The sequence below is a fragment of the Artibeus jamaicensis genome, unplaced genomic scaffold (assembly GCF_021234435.1).
Source record: "Artibeus jamaicensis isolate MK-2021 breed Jamaican fruit bat unplaced genomic scaffold, CSHL_Jam_final scaffold_847, whole genome shotgun sequence".
NCBI classification, from domain to species: domain Eukaryota; kingdom Metazoa; phylum Chordata; class Mammalia; order Chiroptera; family Phyllostomidae; genus Artibeus; species Artibeus jamaicensis.
In genome coordinates this window covers 11,697,550-11,724,545 of record NW_026522057.1, presented here as the reverse complement: position 1 = coordinate 11,724,545, position 26,996 = coordinate 11,697,550, and the positions used below count along the sequence as shown (strand labels likewise).

General features: G+C 52.3%; 1 protein-coding gene across 3 annotated transcripts in view; it reads right to left on the bottom strand.

Annotated features, from left to right (window-relative positions):
* Nucleotides 1–5,509: 5,509 nt before the first annotated feature.
* SPOCD1 (SPOC domain containing 1) overlaps nucleotides 5,510–26,996 on the bottom strand; it is a 36,776-nt gene continuing 15,289 nt past the window's right edge. For all 3 annotated transcript variants that reach the window (XM_053660162.1, XM_053660161.1, XM_037149784.2), the window contains 15 exons: nucleotides 25,033–26,406; nucleotides 16,510–16,551; nucleotides 15,334–15,510; nucleotides 14,897–14,938; nucleotides 14,695–14,755; nucleotides 14,293–14,383; nucleotides 13,369–13,528; nucleotides 13,137–13,253; nucleotides 11,478–11,603; nucleotides 8,914–9,067; nucleotides 8,584–8,734; nucleotides 8,160–8,295; nucleotides 7,534–7,623; nucleotides 7,062–7,248; nucleotides 5,510–6,296 (listed from right to left, as the gene is read on the bottom strand). In XM_053660162.1, the coding sequence (XP_053516137.1) occupies nucleotides 5,659–6,296; nucleotides 7,062–7,248; nucleotides 7,534–7,623; nucleotides 8,160–8,295; nucleotides 8,584–8,734; nucleotides 8,914–9,067; nucleotides 11,478–11,603; nucleotides 13,137–13,253; nucleotides 13,369–13,528; nucleotides 14,293–14,383; nucleotides 14,695–14,755; nucleotides 14,897–14,938; nucleotides 15,334–15,510; nucleotides 16,510–16,551; nucleotides 25,033–26,406 (3,546 nt within the window). In that variant the 3' untranslated portion in view covers nucleotides 5,510–5,658. The remainder of the gene's footprint in view (nucleotides 6,297–7,061; nucleotides 7,249–7,533; nucleotides 7,624–8,159; nucleotides 8,296–8,583; nucleotides 8,735–8,913; nucleotides 9,068–11,477; nucleotides 11,604–13,136; nucleotides 13,254–13,368; nucleotides 13,529–14,292; nucleotides 14,384–14,694; nucleotides 14,756–14,896; nucleotides 14,939–15,333; nucleotides 15,511–16,509; nucleotides 16,552–25,032; nucleotides 26,407–26,996) is intronic.

Here is a 26,996-nt window from a genome sequence, read left to right as displayed (position 1 = left end):
CTGGTGGGCTGGCTGGTGACCCAGAGCTCTCACGGGGCCTGGCCGCCTGGGCCACCCAGCCAGGCTAGTGCTGGGGAAGGGGAGGGGCCCCGCCGGGCCCCCAGGCTTGGCACTAGGCTCGCCTCAAGTCATGGGTGTACGGACACGTGGGGATGCAGATGTGTGTGTGTCACAGCAAGTGTGCTGGGGTGTGCGTGTGTGTGAGAAAGAAAGAGAGATTTCATGTGTGGGTGGCTAGGTCTGGGGACAGCTGCGGGTAGGATTCAATGCGTTTGTATTCACGACTGTGTGTCTGCGTGGCTGTCTCCTGGTGGTCTGGGGTCTCTGTGTAGGACAGTGTGCGTCTCAGACTGCGGGGTGAGTGCGTGGGTCTGGGGGTTTTCCGTGGGAGCTCTAAGGGGGAGGCAGGGGCGGGGAGGGCTCGGGCCCTGTGGGACTGGCACCGTGGTCTCGAGAGGAAGGTGCTCGTTCGGTGAATTCCCACCTCAGCTTTCCACTGGGAGAAACTAACCTCCAGGTGCATTGCATCAGCAACAGTTCTCCCCTCTGTCCTGGGTGAGGCCCCGTAGCGCTGAATCCCACGAGAGGGGCTGGAAGTCCCAGGGAGGGAAACCAGTGCAGCCCAGTGCAGCTGGAGGATCCCCGACTGTCCTGGAGCCCCGTCTCCCGGAGGTGGACCCTCGTTTTGGGTTCCCCAGAAAGCACCTTGTAGGCACTGCCCTCGCCTGCCCTGGCACAGAGGTGGGTCCCACGTAAAGCCATTCTGAGGCAGTCACACGATTACCCAGACGTGGGCACTGGCACAGCATCACACACGAACCAGAAGCCCGGGTGTGTAATCACAGATCTTCTGGACACAAGCACATGCACAGAAGCCCATGCACACACCACAACAAGCAAACGTTCGTTCAGAGACACAGATGCACAGGCACATGCTCTTTACACACAGGAACATGCTTATACACTGGTAAGCACACTCTTGCCAGGACACACGTGCTTGTGTGGCACGCCTGCAGACATGCCGTAATGTGTGTTTGTGCATGTCCTGTCCCTCCCACCCTCACTCCAGTTCTGTCCGACGGGCTGCTGCCGTGCTCACCCACCGCAGGTGGCCCTTTGTGAGGTGGCGTCAGAGAAGGCCAGATGCCGTATGCAGAGGGGCCCTAGGAGTAGGTGGCTCTGTGTGTCCACTTGTCCAAATTTGTTTATGTGGCTATCACTGTGAGTCTGGCAGCCTGTGTGGCTCTCACTCTGTGTAAAACAGGGAAGTGTCTCTTTACGACATGGTGGGCATTTTTCTGTGCACGTTTGTGTGTATTTCTGGCAGTAACTACATGTAGCTGTGTGCACCCGTTTGCACGGATGTGAGAGTGGAAGACAGTGCAGAATTTGTTTATTCAGATGACTGCATTTCATGGACTATCAGAGCGTGTCAGTATATGTATGACTGTGTGCATGTTTGCATATGTGTGCATTGCTCATGTGTCCACAGCTCTGCAGTCTGCAAGTCACCTAGCTGGGCTGGCTCCTGCCCAGCAGAGGCTGTGGCCCGGGGTGGGGCCAGGTGGGGATGCTCGGGTTCCCTCAACCACTGACAGTCGTATTTACAGAGCTCAGAGTAGAACATAATTGCTTCTATTAATCTTTCTCTGGTTGTTAATTGCTCACTTATCGGGTTGTGTATTATGCCGACTGTTGCTCTTAATTCGCCTTCATAGCTGCAGGTGTTCACTGCTTTATTAACTGTTAATCAGCGCCGCTAGGGATGGAGATATAATTGGCCCCCAGAGTGGGACACAAGCAGGCCAGCAGGACACTGCCATGCTCTCAGCTGTCCCTGGAATCCAAAGCTATGGAGCACAGGTGGCTACCAGGGAAGGAGCTGGCCCGTCGCCATTCACTAGCACATAGTGAGTAGTCCAGCACACAGAAGCAAGAGTCATAACTACAAGGTATGGTCCCCTCCTCCCAGAAGCCAACCAACCAATTAGAATCCAGATCCTATACTCCCTCTCATCTTCAACAACCTTCCTCTACCCAGGATAGGAGCCAACCTCGTTTATTTTAATTATCTGAACCTAACTGAGACCTAAGAGACCAACACTTCCCCTACCTCCCCTCTGATTCTGGCTGTCAAAGCTGTTGAGGTAACAGAGACGCTGGAAGAAAGGAGGGCAAGATGAAGGAGATTCTGGCAGAGCAGAAATGTGAACTCAGACCCAGGAAGGACTCCCCAGCTTTTGAAGAACCCACCTGGAACAGTGAGAGGCCGCATAAGACAGAGCTTCCGGGAGGAGATCTACGGCTCCATCCCAGCCACCCCCAAGGGGTCCCCTCTCAGCCTCTGCTTTCTCAGCCCCCTCCTCCCTTTGGCAACTGCTACACGCTGCAGTAGTGGGAGGTTCTCTGCACTGAGCTGACTTCTGCCTTCCCCTGCCCCATGTCACAACAGGGGAGTCCCAATTGTCCACGATGGGACCCCAAGGCCTAAAAAGGGAAAGGGAATGACTCCAGGGTCCCACAGTCCCCTCTGGTAAGAGCTCAGATATGCAGGTCTCCAAGCAAAGTTTCTGCCCTCCTCCTCCCCGAAGACCCTGCTGCAACCCAGACATCTCGGACCTGGTGGGGACTTTCTCCATCACCACCTTCTTAGCTCTGGTCTTTTAAGCCTCTCAACCTCAGCTGGCACAGCTGCAGCTGCCTCAGGCTGCAAACAGGAATGCAAGGTTTCTGGAAAGAGCTGGCCCCAGAGACAGACAAGTGTGTTAAGTGTGTGCACGTGTGGCGGTGGTGGTGGTGGTGGTGGTGGTGAAGAGGTCGGGACTCAGGGGTGAGTAGGGGGGTGCGCCCATGCTTCATCAACCTGGTCTGCAACCTCCAAGAAGGACAAGTGAGCACACCAATAGTTCACATCCTGTGCCTCAACTCCAGTCTGCCCTGACGTCTGGAAGCTCATGCTTTGGTTGGGTCCTGAGAGGAGTTGGGCTCTATGGAGAGAGGGAGGGAGTTGCCATCAAATGCCTACTGTGTGCCAGAGCAGCAGTAAGTGTATGCAAAAGTGACATCTCACTGAACACTCATATAACCTGATGAGTCAGGGATTAGTGACCCTCTTACGCAGAAGGAAATTGAGCCACAAAGAGGGAAACTAAACTTGCCCAAGGTCACACAGCCAGGCAAGGGGCAGAATTGGGATTCCAACCATTGCCTGGGGGGCTGGTTGTCTTTGGTCAGGGGTACCTGGATGGATTCATGCTAATGGTTCAATAAGGCGACCAGGGCCAGGAACGGGTGATTGTTATTACATTTTACCCACTCAACCCAAGTCTGGGAACATTAATAAGAAAAACGCTCAGGCATGTGCAGCCCACGTGCCCATCAGGCAGGATGAGAAAGAAGCGAAGGGACAGTTGCCCAAACTAGTTCCGGGCCTGCCTCTATGTTAATGATATGCAGATATATGTAAATTTCACAAGGAACAGCTCAAACCTTTGGAAGCAATGGGATGACCTAGAAGTTGCTATGGAAACTCAAAAGCGACACCCCCTCCCACCTCACTGCACAAGCAATCGCAAAGACATGTGCAAAAAGACTCAGGGTTCCTCGCTCAGAGCCCAGAGGATCACGGAGTCGCAGAGGGTGTGAACCGGAAGGTCCGGCAGAGCCAGAGTCCAGCCAATGAAGCTGATGGCTGGAGAAAGTCGCAGGGAGAGCAGCGTTGTAGGGCACCTTCCACTAAAACCGAGGGAAGCTTCATAGCCCTTCCAGAACCTGGCATCTCCTACTCCGGCCTAGCAACGTGAGCCCCGCCTAGCATTGCCTAGCAACATCCGTCGAGCCTAGCAACCGCCGGCCTCGCCCCCTAGCAACAGCTAGCCTAATCCACCGTCCTGGCCTCCTCTACCCAAAGAAAGATAAGGGGCTTGTGGACTAAGTCCAAAAGGTGGGGTGGGCGTCATATTGACTAGCCCCCAGCCTCGAAGCAGACTGCAGGATTTCGGGGCCCATCTATAGCCCTCTCCTCACGGAGGGGAAAACCGAAAGGAAGTCCCAGCCCAGAGTACAGAGCTTGTTCTTTCCTGAGTGCCCCAGGAAGGCAGCGAATGCTCTCGGCTCCCTGGAAAAGAGCCCTGCACCTCGGGGGAGGCGGTGCACAGGCGTCTCCTGCTCCAACTGCTCCAGCTTCAACTGCGTTAGGAAAATGACCCAAATTGCCTACTCGGAATAGAGCCGTAGGTTGCATAGTAATTTGTGTCATTTACATACAGCACAGAGGCTGTGGCGCTCACAAGCAGCTCAGGCAGGAAAAGTTCCCGAAGGAGCCCCGAGCCCTCTGCTGGTTCACCTTTTTCCTTCTCTCTGTCCCACCCCGCACCTCACCGGGTTTACAATCTCTTTGGCTAAAATCCCACACCTCTCCCCACCCCCAGCTCAGCCTCCAGCCGTGCCAGCCCCGACCTACATCCCAAGGCCGAGGGCCCCCTCTGCTGTCGTCCGTGGGTAGGACAGTAGCAGAGCTCATGGGTCCGGAGAAGAGGGACTCCCCCAACACACACCCTATCCTTCCCAGTCCAGCATGGTCCAGGGTGAGGCTGGTACAGAGGTAGACTTTGAGAAGGGATGCGTAAGGGTACATCCCTTTAGGCCCGGATGAAGGGTGTAGTCCTGTCAGAAGTTCTCCAAGAACCAGGCCCTGCTTAACTGCATGGGTTGGGCAGCCAAGGGCAGCTAGTTTGCAGGTCAGTCCCCAGACTCAGTTCACCCAAGGTGCACCCCATCCTGATATGCTTTACAATTGTAGCTGCTGTTAGTAGCTCACTCCAGGCCCCAGGCAATGCAGCACCATCCAACCCTAACACCCGCCTGAGTGTCCCACTGCCAGGCCAAGGACTGGAGACTTTCTCCAGGCCCAGTACCCAGGAGCTGGCAGGAGATACAGAGAGGAGTCATCCTTTATGGCTCTCCCGACTTCCTCAACAGACCCCCACACACGGATACACACGCACTCACAGACTGATGATGTCCATAGACACAGAGACACATAGGGACTGTGGGGGCAGCCCCACCCCCACCCCAACTGTCCAAAGGAAAAGTTTGGTAACTGAACATTTTTACCAGCATCGCAACTTGCTCTCCCATTTCTTCCTAACAATCTGTATGTGCTTTAGCCCCGTCAAAAGTCTAATTCTCTCTCTCCCCACCCTGGTCCTGCCTTTTCTCCTATTACCTCTTCTTCCCCCTACTTCAGAACACTTACAAAATGCTTCCGGAACTCACGGTGGCAACAGCTGTGACCTGGCACAAAGTGACAGTTAGGAACCTCAGACAAGCAACTGGCACAGTTGCCCCCTCCATCCCAGCACTTGGGCTTTGCTACTGCACCTGTGCACGAAAAACTCACAGATACACCCACCCCAACCCAGGCCTGGCCAGGCCCAAGGTCTCTCCTGCACAGCCAGCAGGTGCATGCAGTCTCAACTTTGTCAAAATCTTTATTGAACCAACGATCAACGCTAAATAGCTTGCAGAACAGGAAACTCAAAAGGGGCAGGTGGACTGAGTTGGCCCTCCCTTTCTCTGCCCCTGCCTCTCCCTGGAAGAGCTCGGGGTTCAGCACTGGTGAAGGAATCAAAACCCCTCTCTGGTGGGTAATGAGGGTCATGTTTCTTTAGGGAGGGGACATTCAGAGCCAGCTCCATCTGAGGGCCCGAGAGAGGAGTCAGGGGCTGGGCCAGGGGGCTGGCCAAAGAGGCCAAGAATTCCACGGGCTGCGTGGGGCTGGGGAAGAAGCTCCTGGCCCGAGAATCTCAGGGAGGCTTGGAGCTGGTGGCTCATAGTCACCAGGCATTCAAGATGCTGGAGCAGGGCTTGCTGGGGACAGGAAGCCCTGTGGAGGTGCCGCCCGCGACCAGCTGGTGCTGCTAAATAGGGGTGCCAGGACTGGCACCAACCTGGTCGTGTGGGCCCCTGCCCTTGCCCAGGACCCTGCCAGGTGTCAGACTCTTCCCACAGTCTCTCCCTGCCTCTGGAGGGCCTCTTCCAAGCACAAATTCCCCTCGGAGCCAGGCTGCCTTTGCCCTGGCTTTGCTGAAGGGTACCCCCTGGGGGAGGAGACCCCTTCCGAGCCACATCTGGCCTCTTGTCCTTCTGCTGGTAGCATCTCATCTCCACTTTTTTGTTGAAGGAGACTGTCTTGCGAACCTTCCGCAGCAAGGGGCTGAACTCTGCTGTGTCTGGAAGCCCTGCCTTGGGGAACAGCACAGCCAGCAGCAGGCTTGAGTGAGTGGTTTCCAGGCCTGGGAAAGAGAAGAGGAGAAACCAAGGTCCGGCGGGAAAGAATGCAGAGCCGGGCAGTAGCTGCATTCTGGCTGTGGCAGGAGGTCCGAGGGGTAGACCCCAAGAAGAGCTTTCCAGCAGTGAGACGGCGACCCATGAGATGCTGGGAAAGGTAAGTGGAAGGGTGATCTTCCTGTCTCGGAAGATTTGCTCTCAGTGTGGGAAAGGGTTCACCTGGCTGAAGGTGGGCATGGATGGTTGACCCTACCCCCATTTCTTCATCTGGGAAATGAAGAAACTAATAGCACTATTCTGCTAGGGTTATTCTGAGGACTGAATAAATTACTATAAATACGCTTAAAAAAAGATTTTATGTATTTATTTTTAGAGAGGAGAAGGGAGGAAAAAAGAGAGAGAGAGAAAGAAACATCAATGTGTGGTTGCCTCTTGTGCACCCCCCTACTGGAGACCTGGCCCAAAACCCAAGCATGTGCCCTGACTGGGAATTGAACCAGCGACCCTTTGACTTGAAGGCCAGAACTCAACCACTGAGCCACATCAGCCAGGGCTATAAATATGCTTTTGGAACACTGTATGCCAGGTAAGTAATATACGACTATGGGCTACTGTTCTTATTGTTATCACATTTTTCTATCACAAATTCTCTTCTAAGACATGCTTACCTTCAGAGAGACACTGTGACTGTCTCATTTGTGTGTCAACAATACCTCATCTGGTCACCAAGTGAGGGGAGGCAGAGTCTGGATGGGCATCGGGGTACCCACCTGGACCTCCAAGAGAGCGCAGTCTGGTGGGCAGGGGCTGGAAGGCGGGCAGGGGCAGCAGGACCACCATCACGTGTTCCACTGCTGCCAGGCCGTGGCACTGCTTATTGTTGAGGTAGGAGTAGAGCAGGCGGCAGTTCTGGGTGTCCCGAGCCCCCTGCGGGCACAGCCTGACCACACAGAAGTCCTGGAGTTACAGGGGAGAGGGCAGCTTTAGGAGCAGGCACCCTTCACTCCTGCAGACACGCCCCTGCTCTAACCCAACCCCCTGTGAGGAAGTGTGTCCCCACTTCTCAGAGAAGGAAACAGAGGGGCTTGCCCAGGGCCACACAATGAGCCTGCAGTCCCAGTGGGAACTCAACCCAAACACCCTACACAGGACTCTGCTCCAGAGAGGGAGGGAGAGGGAGCGCACACAGAGCTGGGGCTACGGCGCTAGCTGAAGAGGTGATGCCCAAGGGTGGGCAGTTACCTTGGCCTTGGCTGGGCAGATGCTGGCTAGAAGGTCCCAGATGATGTTGGGAGGGATGCAGCCTGCTGAGCAGATCACCTGGGGCAGGGCCTGAGGGCAGGGAGCAGGGCCAGTCAGCCCCGTCCAGATTCTCATCCACGTAGGGAAGACTAAATATCAGTCACGTGAAGGCCACAGGCCGTGGCAGAGACGATGAGCAGGCAATCTATCAGGACCCCAGGAGGCTGCCCCAGAAACCCTAATCACCCCTGGAGTCCTGCTGTCGCAGTCAGTCTCCTGCAATTCTCAGAAGCCCCTCACGCCCTCCTCTGACCTCCTGCTGTCATCCCACCTTTCAGCTGATCATCAGTCACATCACAAGCACTCCTAAAATCCCCTCTGGGCCAGGGAGGCATAGATCCCTCTCCTGGGCCTTCTTGCTTTATGCTTTGGCTCCTCTGCCCATGCGTGACTCTGCAGGAGTGGGGCAGGAATCTCAGTTGTCCCCATGTGTAGTGCAGAGCCAGGCATAGAGAATCTTAGAACGCATAATTTAATTAATTAATTAATTAGGTGAATGAGGGTGTGAGGAGCTGACTGGGCTGGTCAGTGTGTGAGGGACTCCCTGACAAACAGGGCAGTAGTACCGTGATGAGCTGACAGCTGAGTCCTGAGACCAGCTGGGCCTTGACCCGGAACTGCTTGATGGAGAACATATGCAGAGCCCCCTCCCAGGGCGGCTGGCTGGACAGGACCTTTATAGGCCCCGCAAACATCTGGAGCCTAGAGAGAGGGACAGAGAGACAGGGCTAGGCGGAACACATCATCAGGGCTTCCCCCAGCATCTCCTTCCTTTTCAAAGGAAATCCTGTGTCTTTGCTGTGGGTCCCAGCACAGTCTTGTGCAGGGGGAAATCAGTAGGCTGGAACGATTAGATCCACTGCACAGATGCTGAAACTGATATCCACCGAAGAGGTAAGATTTATCCAAGGCCCCACAGAAAGAAAAGCCTGTGCTGTATCTGCTGCCCCAGAGATGTTCCCCTCCACCTCACTGCCCCCGGCTCCCCACCTGTCCTGGGGCTCCATGGAAGATTTCTCCTCAAGTTGGGGCATCTCTGAGGAGGACACAGAGGCTGGGCTTGGGGCTCTCTGTAAGACATTGTCCTCCACCCTTCTGTTGGCCTCGGGGAAGCCTCGTAGCTCACACAAGGACTTCCAGTCTGCAAATAGCAGAGGCAGGAGCTGAAACAGGTGTAGGCGGCTAGGCTGAAGCCAGCCCGGGGCTTTTCCTACCCTGCCACCTTCTTCCCAGGCCACATATCCGTTACTGCAAACCCCACACTCAGCTCCAGCCTGCCCTCCCTGCCCCCACCCGGGCCCTCCCTGTGTCTCCTACAACCCTTGTAGAGGTGACCGCTGAGGTCTAAAAAGGAGCACTCGTGCCGCTCTGTGAGGTTTTCCTGCCGCTCCGTGGGGTCCTCCTGCTGCTCTGTGGGGTCCTTTGACGTGGCAGGCAAGGCCAGTGGGCTGCAGTCGATGGACACCACGGGTTCCTGGGGGGCACAGGAGGAGAGGGGTGCACTGGAAAGGCAGCACGGGAGTCAGGAGCCCTCCGCAAGCAGAAAGCCTCAGGGACGCGGTTTTATTTTTCCAAACAGTATGTTCTTATCTACAAAAGTACTGTGAACTTGTTAAAAAAAACCCTGGAAACCACAGAAAATTCCAAAATTAAAAAGAAAAAAAATCACCCCTTGTCCTCAGAGACAACCGTTGATGTTCTGGGTATTCTGTTAGAACAGTTTTTGGATGCACAGGTTCTAGGGATCCTTGTACTAAAATAGGTAGGATCTAATACTCCACCCAAGAGGCACATGCCTCAGAGGTACTGTGGGTTCAGCTCCGGACCCACAATAAAGCGAATATTGCAATTCAGGAAGTCAGAGCAACTTTTTGGCTGCCAGTGCACGCGACAGTTTTGTTTACATTGTTCTACAGTCTATTAAGTGTTCAATAGCTTCATGTATTAACGAATGTACCTACCTTAATTAAAAATACTTTATTGTGGTGAACACACAGTACAGTATACAGATGATGTATTATAGAATCGTACACCTGAAACCTATTAATTCTATTAACCAATGCCCCCCCATACATTCAATAAATTTTTTTTTTAAAAATAGAGCAAAGTACAAAATACAGGAAGACAATATGCTCATGTATCATAGCGTCCCCAAAATACATTTTAGGTTCCCCCAACTAAAAGAGGAAGAATACTTTTTTGTTAAAAATCCTAGCCATCACCTGAGCCCGCTGGAAAAATTGTGCCAACAGACTCACTTGACCCAGGGTGCCCACAAACCTTCCATTTGCGAATAAATAAAGCAAGCGATATTTGCAGAGCGCAGTAAAGCAAAGCACAACAGAACAAGGTGAGCCCATGCTCTCACTGCCCGTGAATTTCAGTAGCAGCATCTGCTACGTCCTGTCCCATGGGCCCTGTAGCTACCGCAGGGACGGGTGCGTCGCAGTGCGCATGCGTCACCTCGGTTGCTAGATGACCGGCTCACTCCCAGGTTTTCACTATTACAAATGGTCCCGAGGACATCCTCATGCAGAAAAGACTTTCCTAAACTTCCAATTATTTCCTAAGGACAAGTTCTCAGAAGCAGATGACAGAATCAGGGAGAATGAATGTTTGGAAGACTCCTGATGCCCATTGCCAAATCACCTTTCTTCCTCATAAGAGAAACAGCTTCAGACACAAGCATTGCTTCAGACACAAGCATTGCTTCAGGAAGATTCAAAGAGATCTTTAAAACTCTACCCTTGCCCCTATAAACCACCTCCAGAGTGGGGCCAAGGCTCAGGCTCTGGAGTCAGACCGTGGGCTTCTAACCTCAGCTGCCCCTCTGCCGACCGGCTGACCTCGGGCACAGGGTTCCAGGTTCCTCACCCAGGAAACTGGCATCACCCGCCTCATGGGTCATTGTGAGGTTTGAATGAAGAAGGCCTTGTTTGTGAAAGGCACACATAGTAGGTGTTTCGGTAAGGAGTAAAGATTGCTGTGTGTTGTCTTCCCTCTCCTACTCTACCAGCCCCTTGCTCTTCCTCTCTCTCTTCTCCAGGTTTTCCGAGCTCCTCCACCTCCACCCCTGAGGGCGCCCCTCTGGTTGCTGGCCTGGCTGTGGGTTGGAAGGAACAGGGATTTTCGTCTGTCATGTTCACTGCCATTTCCCCAGTGAGCACGGCTCAAGGGGCCTTCCCTGCACTCCCCGTCCTGGGCACACTGCTGTGACCGGGGTGGACATCTGACCCACGGAACACCCAACAAAAGCCAGAGCCACCTTCTGAGAGCGACTGAAGGGAGCCACGGGCAAGTTCTGACAGCTGCAGGGCGTAAGCTGGTGGGTTTATTGACTGGAGGGCCGCTGGCCCACCCTGTCAGGCCATGTTCGAGACGGAGGGGCCAAGGAGGAAGGAGCAGGGTGGCCATTCGGACAGAGCAGATCCCCAGCGGTAAGAAGATACTCTGCACCAACTGCCCTGCCATCCGGTGGTTCCCCGCCTGGAGCACCCCTAGGTCCTTCCGCTGAACAGAGCGGGTCTCGGGTTCTTACTTGCACAGACACCACCTCAAACAATGCGGCCCTCCCGCAAATCAAACATCTGTGATCTGGGGGAAACTGCAGTTCTAGGACCGGACCACTTACGTGGGATCCTCTGGGGTTAGGCCTAAAAGAGGGGGACCAGCATTGAGAAGGAGCTGCCAGCTCCCGGGCCAGTAGCTGTCTTGCCCCAGGTTCATTTGGACCCCGTGTGTTAGGTCATTACCCAGCTTTTCAGTGAAGACCGTGGGCTGCAGAGTAGTCAGATGAGTTGCCCGAGACAACACGGCTGGTGAAGTGAGAAGTGGACTCTGCTCACCACCGGACCCTGCGGGCACCAGGTCAGGCCCCTACTCACCACCAGATCCTCCAGGGTTAGCATTTGGTCCGAGTCCCGCAGAATCTCGACTTCACCCTTGTGGGTCAGTTTGGAGGTCGGGAGGCTGCAGGACTCCTTCTGTTGCTGCTCAATGATCTCCAGGCCCTGGCAGAGGGGAGCAGCCCAAACTCAGCAGGTTTCGGGGTCTCTGGCCACCAAGAACCCAAGTGCCCACTGTCCTCCCTGAGGCCTCTTTCCTATGGCCCTCTTCCATGACAGCCCTTTCCCTTCCCCCACACTTTGGCTTCTACTACTCCTTTCACCTGGAAAGCCCTCTACCCTCTGCCCTACTGTTCCACAGTCTACTTGTTCACCCTCCAACATAAGTTCTGCCTCCTCCAGGAAGCCTCCTTGAACTTAGCTTTTACCCACAAGTCAATTCTGCTTCTGACTGCACCCCACCCTCCATCCTGGGAAGACTGCAGGCTCTGGAGTACCAGCTGGATCACTAATGAGACCCACAAGGCAGAGTGGCCTTGGGGAGGCGCTTCACTACTCTACGCCTCAGCTGATCTGTTCTCTAGGAATTAAACTGAGAGCATCATATTAAACAGCAAATGTGGAGTGCTTAGCCCAGAGCCTGGCTCATAGTAAAGGCTACTTGTGATTCTTATCCTTGATCAATGCGGTCTTATCTGAAATGCCCATGAACATCTGTCTCTCCCTTTGTAACCGCCCCTGGAGGACAGAGGTCCTGCCCGCCCCCGCCCCCAACCCCGGCAGTGCTGGCTTCACAGCACGGGCTCTGGCGCAGCTGCACGGGGCTCTGTTTAGAAAGGCCCCGTGCTCCGTGCTGCCGTCACCTTGAAATTCATAATAGTTGTCAGAGAGAGGACCCCACAAACCATGCAGCTGCTCCCGCTCCCTGGTCCCCGACGGTGCCTGGATAGAAGTCCAACCTACAGTGGACAGACTCACCTAATGGATTCTAGTAATTAATTCTAATCAGCGTCTACCAGAACCAGAGCCACAGCACCAGCTCCATCCTACTGCCCCCGCCCCCTAGGTCAGCTCTTCCCTCTCTCACTGGGCCACAAAAACCACCATGCAAACACCCCAAAGCCAACTCAGTGCCCACACCGTCCCTGCCTCTGAAGAGTTCCCAGGTAGGGGCAGGGGCATGGACACAGGGTCTGTGAGGGAGTCACTGTGAAATGTGGTGGGGGGTCCCTCACCCAGCCCGGGGCACCAGGAAGACTTCCAGCCTTTCTGGGGCTCCTGAGGCTGGAATGGGAACAGGCATCCCAGGGGCCTATTTCCCATGGATGGTGGGTGTCGGTCACGGATGGACTCCTGAGTCTGGACCATCATCCCCAGGCCCCCTCCAAGCCCGGCTCCGTAGAAAAGTGAGTGGAAGACAACACCTCTTGGAGCATCACTTCTCTACCAAGCTCTCCACCCCTATTCCCTCTCGCTGGGGCCTCTTCCCCTAATTTGTTTGGTGGAGTCTCTGACTCTCTCGCTGTCTGCCTGCTCTTTCATGTCCTCGTTTCTCCATCTCTCCATCTGTGCGCCCACATCTCCCACCTTCCTCCTTGCTCTGTGCTGTCTCCCTTCCTGTTCCACACTCGGGTCGCCGCTCCCCCACCCGCTGCCCCCACATTCTGTCACCTGTCCCGACCTGACCGGACAGCTCACCTTTTTCTCCTCCTGGTCCCGCCAGCGGGCCAGCTCTTGGGGGGCCAGCTGAAATGAGTTCATCCGCACCAGGCCGTGGGGGGTGACCTCTCCATGAACCACTTTCAGAAACAGGTCCTGCAGGGGCAGGGGCAGGGGCTGCACCACACCGCTCTGAGAGCCCCCACCCCAACATCCTGCCAGGGCTCCGTGCCTCTGAGAGGGGCCTGGACCAGCCGAGAGTCCCGCTCACGTGGTTCCTGGGGTCACGCAGGTTGAACAGCAGGCTGCGGTACTTGTTCTTGTAGTGGCAGTTGGTGGCTCGTGTCAGGTCGAAGAGGGCTGCCTCGATGCCAGCAGCGATGCCCTCCACCATCTCCTCACTCAGCACCAGGTGTGGGAGCTGCCGAAGGCTGCAGGTGACAAGGACAGGGCCATGGCACTGCACCTCAAGGCTAGCCAGGCACTAAGCCTACGAGGGACAGAGATGGGTGGGAAGCAGAGTCTGGGCACGTTCCTACATGAACCCACTTATTCTCACCCCAAGGCTGTGAGGGGTAGGTATTAGCGTTCTCCATTTACAGGAGGGGTAACTGAGACTCAGAGAAGATTACTGGCTTGCTCGAGGCCACGTGGGTAGTGGCAAAGCAAGACCTGACTGCTCAGCTCACTCACGCTCCAGCCCTGGCCAGCGGAAGTGAGAAATGTGTAAGGGGAGGAAGCCTGGGGGAGGGTAAGGCATTAGCCAAGTCAGAGGTCAGAGCCTTTGCCCTGAATGTAGCCTTGAATCTGCCGTTGACTTGCTGGGTGGCTTTTGCCAAGTCCCGCCCTCTCTGGATGGTGGTCTCGCCATTGGTAAATGACAGCTCTGGGCTCAAGTCTCTGGGGTGCTCCCACCACAGAGTCTCACTGTGTCTGAACATATTTGCTGTGGGTGACATCCGCAAGGACCTGAGCAGATGCCGAGAGCTGTGGAGGCTTAATGGGAAAGCATGACCTTGAAGCCAGAGAGGCCCAGGGTCAAACTTCAGCTCTCTTCTCACTTTTTGTGCAGGTAAGTGACCTCATGGCTACAAAGCGAGTTAGTCACACACACAGAAGCCCTTACAATATGGCATGGCCCAGGGAGGGGAGGGGAGCCGGTCGGGATGTCAGGGAAGTGGGGAACAGGCCTTACCGACTCCACAGCACGTTCTGCATGACACGGACCACAGTGTCCCTTGTCCCAGTATCCAGGAGTAGCTTCTCCTTTTGGAGTGGGAGCCAAACTGTGGGGAAAAGGGTCACAGGTCCAGGGGATGCTCAGGGGCCAGGAGAGGCAGTGACTCCACACTGAGGGGCTTAGGCAGGCAGAGGAGGGGCCCACTCTCAGAGACCTGTCCCCCATCTGTCTGAGAGCTGAGCCCAGGCGGCGGCAGCCCGTGCCTCTTTGGGGAAGGACCATGAGCTGATTGGAGAGGGGTGGGGAGGGGACAGGACATATCCTGTCTTCCAGGGCCTGCTGGGCATGAGTCCCCTTCAGTGCCACCAGTCCCCGGAAGACAGGTGAATGCTGCAGGCACCACCCACGGCCCCTCACCTGAGTCTTCTCTCCAGTCCTGTTCACCCTGCTCCTCCTCTTCAGCCTCCACTGGGCTGCGCTGTGGGGGAGGGGCAGGAACCGAGACCATGCCTGCCGGCCCCCAGGGACACTGCTTCCCCCAGCCGCACCCCGATTCCCACATTCTCCCTGACCCATGTTCCAGAGAAGGCAGCCACGTGGCAGGGACAGAAGCACTCACCCCTGGGTCCTCAACACGGGCCTCCTGAAGAGGAAACCCCTCCTGGAAGAGAAGGAGTGTGTGAAGGAGAAGTGAGGTCTCTGAGGACCAGGGAGCCACTGCCAGGGGGTGGACGGGGTCAGAGAGGACACCAGAGCCCCATGCTGTCCCTGAGGGAGGCCACTGGAGGGACGTGGGATCCCCAGGAGCAGAAGTGGGCGACTGCTCCCTCTCCAAACGCAGGGGAGGCCCAGCCCTGCCCTCGCAGGAGAAAGAGCACACAGACCCCCAGCTGGCCAGCCAGGTGGGGGTCTAACCCTCTGGCTGCTGCATTCTGTGTGACCGTGAGCAAGTGACAGCCTCTCCCTGGGCTGCAGTGGCATCTCTGTGAGTCGGGTGTGAAGGTGTCTCTCAATAGGATTAAATGACATCACCTATGGAAAGAACCTGTTCTGTACCTGGCACCCCAGGGGGCCCTGGGCCCTGGGCCCTTCCTTCCTTCTGGGACTCTGGGCAGGTGAGGCGGAGCTGACCTCCATCATGTTGTCCAGAGGCCCCAGCTTTGGAGGCTGCAGCCCCGCTGCCTGGCCAAGGCTGATGGCCCCCAGGAGGCAGATCACTGCTCCAGAATCAAACTGCAGGGGGAGAACAGCAATTCAAAACCGAGCAGTGTGAGCTGAGGCCCTTGCCCTCCGAGTGCTCCCCTCGCTGGTGACTGATTATGTCACCGGCCCCCACCCCCGGACCATTAGCTCATGAGGACAGGGAATGTGTCTCAGTCCCCAATATGTTCCCAGTGCCTACAAAAGCCCGGCACGTAGTAGGGTTCAATACACGCTTGCCATCTGGCCTGCGTCCCAAGAAGGGAGCCTGTCTTCACTCCAACCTCGCATCTTCCCCACTCACTCTCAGATACAGAGTTAACTGGACCCGTCTCAGCCTCCTGACCAGAGACGCAACTCGTCAGGTGCTGAGTGGGCATTTGGTCTTCTTTTTTAAAAGTAATTCTTAATTGATTTTTAGAGAGAGAGAGGAGGAGGGACACGTCAGTTTGTTGTTCCACTGATCTATGCATTCATTGGTTGATTCTTGTATGTGCCCTGACCAGGGATCGAATCCATAACCTTGGCATATCTGTACGACACTCTAACCAAATAAGCTACTTGGCCAGATGGTCTTGGTTTTTAATGAGCTGCAGAATCTATCCTGCTCTTTTTTTTTTGCCCTGGTTGCCAGGAAGCTCAGTGTAAACTTTGAGCCTTGTGGTCGTACCTTTCCAACATGATAAAGGGGGAGGGATTAATGTAACAAGATTTCCCTTCCTCCTTCCCTTTTTCTTGCTTTCTTTAGGCTTTTATCCCATCTTAAGCATGTTTTGACCCATTTAATTTGTTACAAACTATGGGGAATTGTTTTGAAAGCAAACAGGGTTGGAAAGTGATGGTCAGGTTCCAAGGTCTGGGGAAGACTGGAAGTCTGAGATTTGGCACCATGGGGAGTGGGGAGCCCGAGGGCGTCTGGAGCGGAGAAAGGCAGGAGGCTGGATTGCCTCTGTTGTGGAGAACCCCACCCCCCACCCCACCAGACCTGGGAGAGGGAGGAAGAAGGGCAGGAATAAAAAGTAAAAAACCTACGTAACACACATGCTTCACCCCAGGGGGCATCTTCATTTCCTCCTTGGGGAGAAAGAGGATGCAGAGGTTAGAATGCAGAGGACCCAGAGACCCACTGCAGGGAATTAATAAAAGACACACAGAGGTGGAAGACGTATGTTCCATGTTCACTGGGTTGGCATTTACAACCAAAATGAAATGAGTGAGAGCTAATGTCCATCCAAGGGGGATGGTTAGTAAACAGCGCTACACTATACTATGATTCCGTGTGGCCATTAAAAAGAGTGAGTCATGAAAACTACAATTCATCAGGAGCTTAGCAGGTGACCGGCCCTGGAGGGAGCACATCACATGTCATCTTACGAAGGTCTCAGAACACTATGAGGTATGTGCTATTTCTCACCCCATTTTACAGAGGAGGAAACTGAGGCTCAGAGAGGGTTCGAAAAGTGCCATCGCTACTAAGCAGCAGAGCGGGGAGCAGAACCTAGTTCTGTCTGACTCCCAATCACTTAACTGCTGAGCTCTGCCGAAGCAGTGGCTGGCGTGGAAAGATGTCATGCTGCACTATTAGGACAGAAAGAGAAAGAATAGCTGACAGACTCCGTTGCATAAGCCCATTTATGTAAATATATATTTATAGATGCATAATAGAGGTTACCTCTGGGGAATGAAATTCCAGGGGGGTGGCTTTCACTTTCCTCTTGCAGACACTCGGGTGTTTGTGCTATTCAAAATGAGCACGTCTATTGCTTATAATAGGAAACATTTTTTTTTAACTAAAAAACAAGTTCAGAACAATGTGTGTCGTGTGCTACCACTTGCATTAAAAAGAGGGGGGAAAGAATTTTTAAATTTGTATTTGCTTGAATCTGCGTAAAATATCTCTGGAAGGATCCACCAGAATGTAATCACCGAGGCTGCCAACAGGAAGGGGACTGGGAGCTGGGAAGGAGGCGTCTCACTTTTTTTTTTTTTTTAAACCATGGGAATGAATCAGCCTTCCAAAAAAAAATAAATTGAGAAAGAGTTGGGGGGAGAAAGAAAATGGGACATCTGGGAAGGAAAGCAGGAAAGGTATTAAGAACAGCCCCTTGAAACTGAAAACCCTGTGGCCGGCCTCCGTCTCGAGGGTCTGCAGAGCAGCATTATTGGGCCCGAACAACAGGCGGCAATCAGACCGGCAAAGACGTCGGGGGGCGTCCAACCGTTTGGCATCTCTGGGCCACGCTGCAAGAAGTGTTGGCTCTGGCCACACGTTAACTACACCAACACTAACAAAAACAGTAAAATCTCATAATGTTTTAAGTAAATTTATGATTTTGTGTTGGGCCATATTAATAGCCATCCTGGGCTGCATGTGGCCCCGGAGGCTGCGGGTTGGATGCCCCTTGCTCGATCCTGGACTTCTCAGACCAGAATACAAAATACACACGTGTCATCCATTTGACAAAATGAAAGGAGTCAAACATCAGAGCAGAAGACAAAAAAATAGATATTTTAAAAATGATCAAGCAGATTTGGTTGAGAACCAAACACAACTTCTGGGAATAAAAAATACGATAAAAAATATGATAATTAAAATTAAACACTCTACATATAGGCTTAATAGCATATTAAACACAGCTGAAATAAGTTAGCAAACTAGCGTAAAAAGGACTAATTAAAGTTCCAAGAGAGAGGAGAGAGAATGGGGCAGAGGTAATATTTGAAAATACATGGCTAAGAATTTTCCTGAATGGATAAAAGACAACAATTCAGATTCAAAAAGCTCAGTGGGTTTCAAACAGGACAAGTAAAAGTAAATTCACAGCTAGACGAATCATGGTGAGACCACTCAACACCAGTGATGATGAGATCCTAAAAGCATCAAGAGAAAAAATGACAGCTAACGCTTGAATCGCACTAAAAATGTGCTACCACTGTTTTGCATGTTTTACACATTTGTTCATTTTATCCTCACCACAACCCTACGAGCTAGGTACTCGTATTATTACTGACCCCATTTTACAGAAGAGGAAACGGAAGCACAGGGAGGTTAATCAGCTTGCCTGGTGTCACACAGCTAGTAAACCAAAGCACTAGGATTGAAATCCAGGCAGTCTAATTCCAGAGGTCATACCTTTAACCACGACTCTACAATGCCCCTCACCAGAAGACGTTTTACCTTCAAGAGAATGGCAATCAGACTAGCAGCTAACTTCTCAACAGTAACACGGAAGGCAAAACAGAATGATATTTTCAATGTGCCTAACGAAAACAACTATTGCCCTGGCTGGTGTAGCTCGGTGGATTGAGGTTCGATTCCCAGTCAGGGCACATGCCTGGGTTGCAGGTCAGTTCCCAGAAGAAGACGCGCATGAGAGGCAACCACACATTGATGTTTCTCTCCCTCTCTCCTTCCCTTCCCTCTAAAGATAAATAAATTTAATTTTAAGAAAAGGGAAAAAACTATTGAGGACTTTCGGTCAAGATGAAGGCATCGGTAGATATACTTTTCCTCATTGCACAATCAAAAGAAGGACAACAATAAATTTAAAAACAAAAACCAACCACAAATGCCAGAAAACTGAACTGTATGGAAGTCCAACAACCAAGGAGTTAAAGAAGAAACACTCATGCAGACCTGTAGGAGGGGCAGAGACAGGCAGCCTGGTGGAGAGGACACACAGCAAGGTGGCAGCTGGAGGACCACGTGGTCCCACATTCGAGTGAATAAACTGGGAGGAACAACTGGGCATCGAGACAAACCATGCAACCCAGGGTTCCAGTATGGTGAAATAAAGCCTCTGGCAGTAAAAATCTGTGGGAATTGCAATTATGGGAAAAACTCCCAGTATCACAGGGGAGTTCGTTAGAGAGACCCACAGGGTCCTAGAATGTACACAAACCCCCCACCTGGGAGTCAGCACCAGAAGGGCCCAATTTGCTTGAGCACTTGCCGAGAACCGATCAAGCAGCACTGTTCCCTCTCAGACCCCTCCCCCACAAACAGCACCACAACGCAGTGATGTGGGTTGCCCCAACCTGGCGAATACCTAAGGCTCCGCCCCTTAGAATGTAACGGGCAGGCCGAGAAAAAAAAATATGGCCCAAATGAAAAAGCAGATCAAAGCTCCAAAACAGAACTAAGCAATGAAGAGATAGCCAATCTACCAGATGTAGAGTTCAAAACATTGGTAATCAGGATGCTCACAGAAATGGTTGAGTATGCTTGCAAAATAGAGGAAGAAGTGAAGACTATGCAAAGTGAAATAAAGCAAAATATATAGGGTGCCAACAGTGAAAGGAAGGAAACTGGGACTCAAATCAATAATTTGGAGCAGCAGGAAGGGAAAAACATTCAACCAGAACAGAATGAAGAAACAAGAATTCAGAAAAATGAGGAGAGGTTTAGGAACCTCCAGGACAACTTTAAATATCCCAACATCCAAACCATAGGGGTGCTATAAGGGGAAGAGGATGAGCAAGAAACTGAAAACTTATTTGAAAAAATAACTGGAGAATTTCCCCAATCTGTCAAAGGAAATAGACTTCCAAGAAGTCCAGGAAGCTCAGAATCCCAAAGAAGTTGGACCCAAGGAAGCACACACCAAGGCACATCATAATTATATTACCCAAGATTAAAGATGAGGAGAGAATCTTAAAAGCAGCATCAGAAAAGGAGACAGTTACCTCAAAGGAGTTTCTATAAAACTATCAGCTGGTTTGTCAAATCAGCTGGAAAGAAGTATTTGAAGTCATGAAACACAAGGACCTACATCCAAAATTTCTCTATCCAGCAAAGATTTTATTTAGAATAAAAGGGCAGATAAAGTGCTCCCCAGATGAGGTCAAGTTAAAGGAGTACATCATCACCAAGCCCTTATTACATAAAATGTTAAAGGGACTTATCTAGGAAAAATAAGATGATTAAAAATATGAACAATAAGATGACAACAAACTCAGAACTTCAACAACTGAATAACAATTAAAAAAAACAAACCTCAAACACAAATGACGGAAACAACTAGAACAGGAACAGAATCACAGAAATGGAGATCACAGGAGGGTTATCGGTGGGAGAGGGGGAAGAATGAGGGGAAAGGTACCGGGAATAAGAAGCATAAATGGCAGGTACAAAATAGACAGGAGGATGTTAAGAATAGTGTAGGAAATGGAGAAGCCAAAGAACTTATATGTACGACCCCTGGACATGAACTAAGGGGGAATGGAAATGCTGGTGGGAGGGGGGACTAAGGGGGAGGGAAAAGAATGGGACAACTGTAACAGCATAATCAATTAAATATATCTTTAAAAAAAGAAGAAAATAACTATCAATGGTGGACCCAGACAACATCTTTTCTGAGAATGAGGATAAAATAAAAATATCATAGAGAAAACGGAATTATTATTTTTCTTGATAATTTAATTTTTATCAGTAAACGAAATGGTAAAGGATAAACGGGAGGCAGAAGAAAGGAAAAATGATCCCAGGTAGAAAAGCTGAGCGGCAAGGAGGAATTCTGAGCAAAGAAAGTGATAAATATGTTGCTAAATTGAAGAAGCATTGATTTATGACACTATAACAACCGTGTGTAATTTGTGGGATTAAAAAAAAACGACTTGGGACCAACTCATGGATAACAGCAGCACATCGACTGCGAAGGTTCCTGCTTGGAATTCAAGTCTTCCAAGAGCCTTATATCATTTCCGAGGAAGGTAAAGACAGTAACTACCTTTACACTTTAATAAGTTCGGTACTTGTTTTAAAATTTCTAAAATAACCACCAAAAGAATGTAAGTGGGGCACAGAGAACTTCCAACCTACTAGAGGGATAAAAAAGAATAAGCAAAACACCTACAAGGAGGAAATAAAAGAAGGGAAAGTCTAGAAAAGGCAGGGTATATGCAAAGCACAGAGTAAGACAGTTAGGATTAGTGTCAGATAAATCAGCAATTAGAACAAATGTAAGCGGACTGATCCTGGAGATAAATAAAAATAGTTAGCAGAGCTTTAACAAAGAAAATCTAGTTATAAGATACTCAAAGGACCCATTTCTAAAATACAACAATGCAAAAAGATAGAGGGGAAAAAAATGGAATCATATGTGAACAGGGAACTACCAACCAAAATACAGGTTTGTAGCTATATTAATATCAGATAAAACAGATCTGAAGGCAAAAAATAACTGGAAGCAAAGCCCTTACTGCACAAGGCTCCTGCCTCTAGACTTTCGCACATGCCCTGCCCTCCTCTGGGTATACCCTTCCCACCTAGTTGAACACCTACTGCCTCTGCCCAGACCCAGCTCAGACAGCCCCCTCCTCTTGCCCTACACGCCTTAAAACCTCCACTCAGCCCTCCCCAGGGAAGACTCACTTGCCCTCTGGGTATCCGGGGTCTAGGCTGGCCTTCAGCCTGTGTATTGTCTCTCTGGTGACTGGCCTCCCACTTCCTGCTTATTGAACAAATGATAACAAAGTCCCCGTAAAAACCCAAACCCCTCAGACAAGCCTTTGGCAGCTTGCTCAGAATGTGGACTCCTGAGCCTTTCAGGCCCGGATTCAAATCCTGGCTGCACCATTGACTTGCTGGGAGACCCTGAGTGAATCACTTACCCTCTCTGAATCTCGATTTTCTTAATTGGCAAAGCAGGAGCATTAACACTGGCTTTTAATGGTATGGTGAGGATTAAGTATGAGATGGTGACATATGTGAAGCTCTTTGTATACAATAAGAACTCAATGAAAAGTGCTTTTCTTAGGTTGCCCATCTGTTGGAAAGGCGCAATCCTCCCTCATGTATCTCCTGATGCTCTGCTGCTCCGCACAGGATGCCTGAGGCTGGGGACCTGGGTGGGGACAGAGGGGCTCTGTGCCTCCCTGGTTGTGAGGGGCAGAGCAGGGGGCTCTGGCAGAACTGCCCTCCCCATGTCCCCTGCTGTCCACAGCACAGCTCCATACCTCGCTGGCCACTGCAGGGCTCAGGACAGAGAAGAAAGTGGCATTCCAACCCTCCTCCTCACACCCCTTCAAGAGTGTCCACTTCAAGCCAGAGAAATACAACACAACCAACCTCACATGGCAGATCCTAGCAGTTCTGGGACCCACCTGACTCCCCCATTTCATAGGGGAGGAAACTAAGAGTCAGAGAAGAGACGTCTGTCATCTCAAGTTGCCCTGTAGTAAGCAACAGAGCCTGACTTTGAATCCACCTGTCTGCCCTTGGCATAGGCCAGGCTGCCTCCAGAAGGTGCTAGGGCCCTAAAGGGGGCTCTAGACCCGCTGGACGCTGTGCCCATACCCCGTCCTCAACCACCCACCCGTCCCTGTGGTGCCCAGCCTCAATTCTTCTGCAGCTGGCACCAGTTTCCATGGCAACGGGTTATTTGGGATGCTGTGGGATGATAGGCTGTGCCGCAGAGTCAAGGATGGGGCCTGAAGGCGAGAGCAGCCGTGGGCCGCTTCCATTTGAGGCAGCCGGGCCCCTGGCTCCTCCACCTGGCTCAGACTGGCCCCTCAAACACTGTGGACCCAGGAACCCCAAATCTAGGCAGCTGGCCCATGCAACTAATGAGAGATGCGGAGAAGCAGATGTGCAGCGACGTCCATCCCTGTGTTATTTACAACAGGCAACACTGTGTGTCAACAGCAGGCAACATTCTTGAACATTTTCCTTGCACCAGGCACCCTGCTACATGCCAAGCACACGTCATCTCATGCTCCTCATTACTGCCCATGAGACAGGCCAGAAAGGTGAGGTCACTTGCCTGAGTCACTCGAGTAGCAGCGAAGCCAGGACCCAGTGCCAGTCTGCTGGCCCCCAGGCTTCGTGCTCTGAACCACACTGCAGAGGTAGAAAAGGGAGTCCCAGCCTGTCCTCTAGTCCTGGCAGGGCCTGTGACAAATCTGTCCATAACTTCTACGGTGCAGGACGCAGGGATTCGCCAGAACAATTCGTACCAACTTGGAAAAAGCTTCAACTATGTGCACGTGAACTAAACAAAACACAAGCCCTGGAACAATGAGGTGTAGTGTGAGCCTAGTTATAGAGAAGAGGACGCACCACGTAGGAGTTCACACACGCACAGAAGTTCACAGGAAGAAGACAGTTAACAGCGGTTATCTGCAGGTGGAAGGCAACAGGGCTGGGAGGCGGTTGAAGGGATTTCTTCATTCTGCACTAATGATTCATTGTGAAAAAAAACTGAAATACCAAAAATCCCAAGTTATAAAGCTTGGCACATGTGATCCCATTTCTAGGAAAAGATATATGCATAGAAAAAAGGTGGCAAAAAGGACATATACCGAAATGTCAATAGGAAATAGCTCTGAATGTTGACATTACGGGATCTTTATTTCTTCTTTATTTTCTGTGATGAACGCACATTCGTTTTTTTTTTTTTATTACAAATGAATGGTTTTTCTGGATGCTTACAAAGACAGCGTAAACATATTCTAATGCAGTCATGGCTCCGCATAGTGGTCAATCACACAGGCAGCTCGCTGGTTCCTACGCCAGTTCTACTGACTCGCTGCTTGGCCTTGAACTAGCCATTTCACCTCTCTGAGCTTCAGTGTCCACGTCGGTAAAAGGGGTACCTGTCAACAGCATCTACCTCACAGGGCTGTTAGCAAAGTTGGAGATAAAGTGCTTGGAATGGTGCTCAGCACGAGGGAGGCAGGCTAGACGGCATCACTGATGGTCACGGCAGCAATCCCCCAGCAGGGAAGGGGCGCAAGCAGGCAGTGCAGGCTGCCATGTTCACGTCCGGGCTCTGTCACTTACCAGATACGTGACCTGGGGCCTGTCACCTCACCTCTCCAGGCTGCATGAGAAGGTTCAATGAAAAGTGCCCAGCACGCAAATGTGATAAAAATTCAACTATGTGAGAAGCCTACACCAAAAATCAGGCAGTGCCGTCATCTGCCTTTGGTATATAAACATGTTAGCTATCATTATTAATAAAAGGCTATTATAATGTGTAAAAGGCAACACAGGAACTGACTCCCTCACTGTGCATGAGCTTGGAGAAGTTTGTGAACTTCCCTGAGCCTCAGTTTCCCCATCTGGAAATACAGAGCCAGTGCCCACCTTACAGGGCTATTGTGGACACTAAAGCAGAAGCCAACTTAACGTAAATTAAGTCATTTACCTTGTGCCATATGCTGTGCTAGGCACATTATTTTACACCGTCATCTTATTTAGTCCTAAGGGCAACCCCATCAGATTGGAACTAGTATTTCCTTTTTACAGATGACGAAACAGAGAGGTTAAAAAATGTTCCGAGTTCACTCAGCGAGGAAGTGGGCAGAGGCAAGATTTGAATCCAGGACTTACCAATTCCAAAAGATACTGACCCCTCACAAGATGGCAGCAAATGTAGTTTATTTTCTGTTTCCTGACTTGGTGGGCTTCAGTTTAGTCGTGTACGAAATGGGCATGAAGGATAACAGTCGCTAAAAGTCTACCCAGCTTAGCTCCATTAAATTCCACTGCCAGGCATGGCATCGAGAGACCGGTCTGGCCCTTCCTATCCCAACTTCTCAGACTCAACTTACCGGTCTGGGGCAGCCTCCAGGGCGGGATGCTGCTGGCTGGTCCTGGCTGGAGTTGTCTGGGCTTCTGTCTGCGCCCTGGTCCTTGGCAGGGGGCGCTGGGCCCATGCCCAAGAGGGCACACTTGGATATTCTCTGCCCTCTGAATGAGTCTGAGCGAGCCTCGCTGGCTGCAGACTCTGGGGAGCCAGCAGGGGTGCCAGTGGGAGCAGAGTGCCCTTGCCCCAGCCTCCCCTTAGATAATGGCTGAACCTTGACCTCCTGGTTGGGTAAGGTTGCAGGGCCATCATCACTGCCAGCTTCCACAACATCCCACTCAGCTTCTTGCCACTCTGTGGAAGCCTTTCCACACATTCCCAGGCACAGTGCAGGGCTGGGAGCAGGATCCTGGGCAGCTGGCCTGAGGCGCTCCCCTCCACTGGGCAGTGGGAACAGGACAGGGTCGTAGGGGTTGCCTGGTCGGGCCCCGCCCCCTGCAGCGGGCAAACACCTGAACTCAGTCCCTGAGGCAGATCCCACACAACTTCCGTCTGAACCTCCTGGCCCAGACCCTGTGTCCTTGGGAGAAAGAGGCCAACAAAGGCCTCCCAGTGACACCAAGTCAGCACCTTGTGGGGGATGTCCCACACACTGGGAGTCGTCCCTACCAGGCCTCTGACCAAGCCACAAGAAGCCACCAACCCCCTCCCCACCCGCTGAGCAGGCCTTACGCTTCTTGCTTTTCTTTCTTGCCTGCACAGGGGCTGAGCCTAGTGAGGGTGGCAGTTCCCTTTGGGGGGGTTCCTCTTTACTGAGGGTGGGGCTTCTTCCCTCACACCCTGGAGAACTCCTCCCTCCTTCTCTGACCTCTCTGGGCCTGGGGCAGCTCATCTTCTCCACTCCTGCAGGCCTCTCCCTGCCAGCCAAAGCTCTCTCTGGGAGACCCACGGACATGCCACAACGATTCCTGGCCCAATTTTCATCTAAGATGTTGTATAGAGAAGTCTGGAGTTTCTTGGTGGCCTGAGCCCTCCCCTGAGCAGGCACTGTGGGCAGCTGGATGTGGAGCTTAGGGCCAGGCACCGGATCCTGACTCTGTCCTGCAGCTTGCTGACCAAGGACTGGCAAGTGGGCACCACCAGCCTGGAAGCTGGCACCTTGATGGATCTCTTTCCTGGGTACCCTCTCTCTTCCGCCAGCCCCAACTGAGGCCCCAAAGCTTTCCCCAGGCAGGTCTGGGGCCAGGCCTGACACGAAGCACGCTTCTTCCATGCCCTCCTGGGAAAGCCCGCAGCTCCGCTGAGGTCTGAGATCAGGGTCCTCTGTGCCGGAGCCCTCTGCAGCCCCCTCCTGAGACATGTCTGTGCACCTACAGGGGCCGAAAGCAGAGCGTGGGCCCTGTGAGGAGACAGAGAAGAGGCTTCGTCATGGAAGGTCTGACTCACCAGCCCATTCTTCACAGCTGGCCTTTGGGAACGAGGGAGACAGCCTCCCTTCCAGGTGCCACCACCCCCAGGCCCTGCCCACTCTTGAGGCCTGGAGGCCACAGGGACCAGGGACAGCACCCACTGATGTCAGCACCCCAGCAGGGCCCGTGCCCCAGATGAGGAAGAAAAGGCCTGCCACCAAGTAGGGTGGAGCCGCCGCAACCCTGCGGCCTTCCCATCTCCGAGGGTTTACACTTTGCTCAAGTGGAATGTGATATTAAGAGTTACCAGTTATTAACTACTTACTCTTATGCATTATTTCATTTCACACGGGCAGTGAGGAAATACATACAGAGCCATTTATGGGCTGGCCAAAGGACGCGCAGACAGGAGTGGAAGAGCCCATATCCTCCCTCCAGCCGAAAGCCCAGCACTAAACCACTCCTTATGGAGCAGACACTGAAGGGCGTGCATTCCTAACACCTCCAGGTCCCCAGAACGGTGGTGGTCTCGTTCTGCTACACACCACAGCCAGGTTCCCAAGCCTGAGAACAGTCCCCT